General features: G+C 54.6%; 1 protein-coding gene across 1 annotated transcript in view; it reads right to left on the bottom strand.

Annotated features, from left to right (window-relative positions):
* Positions 1-3,854, bottom strand: part of GPT2 (glutamic pyruvate transaminase (alanine aminotransferase) 2) — a 34,608-nt gene that overhangs the window by 26,010 nt on the left and 4,744 nt on the right. Inside the window, exon 2 of the mRNA XM_010843906.1 lies at positions 1,304-1,393. Within this exon, the coding sequence (XP_010842208.1) occupies positions 1,304-1,336 (33 nt within the window). The 5' untranslated portion in view covers positions 1,337-1,393. The remainder of the gene's footprint in view (positions 1-1,303; positions 1,394-3,854) is intronic.

Below are 3,854 nucleotides of genomic sequence, written 5' to 3' on the forward strand. Positions count from 1 at the left end.
AGAGGCTGGGTCCGCTGTGGCCAGCAGCAGGGCTGGATCTGGGAGTGTGCCAGCCAGTCAGAAAAGGCTGAGGCAACAGGAGCCCGTTCACACCCAGAGCCCCAGGCACGTGTGGGGAACCTCTGCAGAGCGAGGCCACTTTGGACCTCTCCTCTCCTAAGCTATGTGCTTCCAGGACAAGCTTTCAGGACAGGCAGGATGCTCTAACGTCCTCCCACCTCCACCTCCCGCGCAGAGCCACTCTGTCTGGTCTGATCCACTTCCTCATCATGGGCCCAGCTTGAGGCCTCCGACACTCACAGGCAGCTGGCACACTCCTGAGTCAGCAGCAATGCCACGGGAGTCCATTCAGCGGACGTTCCTGAGGTCATCACCGGCCTCAGTTCTTCTCCCCATACCCTGTGTGAATTCCCTGAGGGCCTGCAGGCTGAGGCCCTGGGGCCCCCAACACCTGCCATCCAGAGAGCAGGGCAAAGTTTGCCGCTCCTGTGTGCCAGCCCCTGCAGCAGGAAGTACCAGCAGGAAAGGAAGACCGGGGTGTTCAGCACTCAGCTTTCCTGCCGGCCTCAGCCTACGAACCTTAACCACACAAAGACCAAATTTTGCTCCAGTATTGGCCCCATTTCCTCTCTAGGAAAACGCCTTCCCCACAGCTGGTCTCCAGCCTCTATCTAGCAGATGCTGTGGCACTCTCCCACCTTTTCTTTCCCCCCAAGCCCACCAATCTCACAAGTTGGGCCCATGCAGCATCTTTGCAGTTGGCACTCAAACTGAAACATGGAAATGTGCCTCTTGAAGGCCGTCATGTTCATCATCTCATGGAGGTCCCCAGAAGTCCTCTGTGGCAGTGCTCTGGTGACTTCCACTTGCCCAAAGCCACCCAGCTGATCAGCAACAGAGCCAACACTCAAATCTGGGGATTCTCACTTGGGAAACCATATCTAGATCCCCACGCACCACCTCCCAGCCTTCATCTACTCTCTGATGCCCTCAGCAACCCAGGTCCGAATGCAGCATCCAGGACCATTCACCTGGGAGTCTTGTACACTACAGCGACCTCAGAATGGGCTTAGGGATTTTAGACAGCCTTGGAAGGAAGGGGAGGAGCCTGCTGGAGAGAACCAGAGGAGCCATCAGGCGCTGGAGGGGGTTGCTGCTTCAGTGGCATCTCCCTGTGGGATTCTAGTGCCTGCTGGGTCTTGAGGGGCTGGACAGGCAAGGAGGAAGAGGCAATTTAATAGGCTTGGCTGTCAGGTTGCCTCCCTGCTACCCCAGGGGCCTCGGTTCCTGAGGGCCAGCTCACCTGTCGCAGGAAGGTGATTGGCTGCTGGCCCATGGCCTGGGCATCCCCGATGTTGGCACGGATGACCTCAGTGAACGGTTTTTTGATACCCTGAGTAGAGAGAATGCAATAGGTGGTTACTTAGGGATTCTCAGACCCTAGATTTCAGAAGCCGAGCAATGGTCAACAGGACATTAGTAAGCAGCCCTATTCTGAGCCTTGCCAGGTGCCAAGCGCTTGATATGCTTGGTCCCATTTAACCTTCACAACCACCCCCATGAGGAAGGGCTTGTATTAATCCCATTTTATAGACTGGGAAATTAAGGCTTCAAAAGGTTATCCACTTTCTGAGAAGGCTAGAAGAACTTCCCTGGGCTGCCAGAGAACCCTGAGGCAGCTATAGGTCCATGCTGACCCTGGGGCAAATGCGGTGGGAAGGAGGGAGGGGGTCAGCAGCAGAAAGCATCAGGAGAGGGTCCCACAGCTGCCAGCTCCACCTCCGCCCCTAAGTGATTGATGGGACACTGCAGCCAGCCTTCCTGCCAGAAGACACTGATCCGCAGGGACCTCTCGGGGGTCATTCTCTTGCAACCCTGTCTTTGAAAAATGAAGAATGTGGACTGAGCTTCATACTGAAAAGAAAAAAAAAGCATCAGGGATAAAGATGTCTGGTTGAAGAGCAAAAGTGAGGCCACTGCCTGAGCAATGTGTTTACACAGAGCAGAGATGGCAGAGAGAGAAGGAACTCGGAAACCGTAGCAACAACATCGCTGGGAAGTGACTATGGGACACCCTGGCTGCTGCAAAGGAGAAAATATGGTTTGGAAGGAGAACTGTGGGGATCTGGAAATATGGGAGCTCCACACAGTTCCCTGATAAATCCAGAATTAGCCACTATAAGAGAATCAACAGCAGGTTGATCCCAGAGCAGCTGAAAGGATTATCTGAGACAAACAGTATGAAAGCACTTGGCAGAGTACAAATATCATGTTACAAAGCTGGACCAGACCAGGAGCAAGACTGCAAGGGTCACCGTGGGGGAAGAAGGCGGTGCGGCAAGGGGTGGCCTGCGCGGAATGGCCACCTTCCCATCTCCAGCTGCCCTGTTCCCAAAGGCATGCTAAATACAAATTTTAAGGGTACAATTCTATGATTCTGATACTTGTCTTCTCCGTTTCACATGTGTGAATAAAAGCAACTTTAGAAAACGTTCCCCTTTTTAACTCAGTAAGACACACCTTAAAGTAAAGACCAATGGGCTTAAGGAATGAACGCAGCTGCCAAACAAGCTTTCTTGACTCTCATTTGCCACCCCTAAGCCCTCCCATATGGAATTCTCCAGCTGCTTTAGGAGCCAGGAGGCACAAGGGGCTGAAGAGGGCACCCCAGAAACAGCCCTGTGCTGTGCTCAGTCACGTCGAACCCTTTGCAACTCTCTAGACTGTAGCCTGCCAGGCTCCTATGTTCATGGGGATTCTTGAGGCAAGAATACTGAAGTGGGTTGCCATGCCTCCCTCCAGGGGATCTTCCCAATCCAGGGACTGAACCCACATCTCCTGCACTGCAGGCAGATTCTTTACCATCTGAGCCACCAGGGAAGCCTGGAGGCAGCCCTGGACTTCCATAAACCAGGCCTAATGAGTTGAAAAGCTCTGTTTGGGTTGAAGGGGGTAGAATTCCCTTCTGCCCTTTTCACCAAGTTCTTCAGGGCTGGCAAATATGGAAAGACATCTCGGGGTAGGGGGTGGGGGGTGGCAAGGAAGGGGGTAACACTGCCTACTGCCCAGGACTGGGCCAGGGGTGAAGTCAGACACGCTGGAGACAGGCTGCAGGGCGTGTGGCCTCAGGGCTCATCCCACAGGCTGAGCAAGCCAGGCCACTGTGTGCAAAGGGTAGGACTCCCCCACCCACACTGGCCTGAGCTCCTGGCGTGGGACCCTCTGTTAGTCTGACTCCATCGCCATGGCCCCCTAGGCCTGGCCAGCTGAACTCAGGTGATTTCCACGGTGTGGGCACAGTCCACTCTTTGGTGGGGAGTAAATCTGTTCACGGTCGAGGGCAGGACATATACCATAGCTGTGGGCCCTGGGCCAGCCCCATGGAGGGAGAAAAATAATCAGATCCCTGGATGTTCCTTGTCCCCTCCACCCTGCACTGCTCAATCCACTCAAGCAGCCTGGGAGTATGGAGCATCTCCTTTCTTGGGTCTGGGTACCCACAGGCTCCAGATACTTTGCTATGATGGATGAGCTAGTGGGTGGGAAACTGCCTCCTCTGAATGGACTGGGCTGCCCAGCTAAGGGCCACCATACAAAGGAGACTCCTGTATCTATGTACTTGAGTTCTACGTGGGTTGGGAAATACCAAGGAGCCAGGGGCAGACTTCTGCCCACAGTGACTCATCCAAGTCTGGCAAGCACACCCAATGGAGACCTCACCTCAGCCCTGCCCCCAGGAGCCAGCCAGGGCAGCACGTAGCTTCTTAGTTCCAATTCCTAGCATCCTAGAGCCCACGTGTCTAACTCACCCACACACATCCTGCCCAGAGCTGCCTCACCGGAGGGCACTGAGA

This window comes from Bison bison, unplaced genomic scaffold (assembly GCF_000754665.1).
Source record: "Bison bison bison isolate TAMUID 2011002044 unplaced genomic scaffold, Bison_UMD1.0 scf7180017864192, whole genome shotgun sequence".
NCBI classification, from domain to species: Eukaryota; Metazoa; Chordata; class Mammalia; order Artiodactyla; family Bovidae; genus Bison; species Bison bison.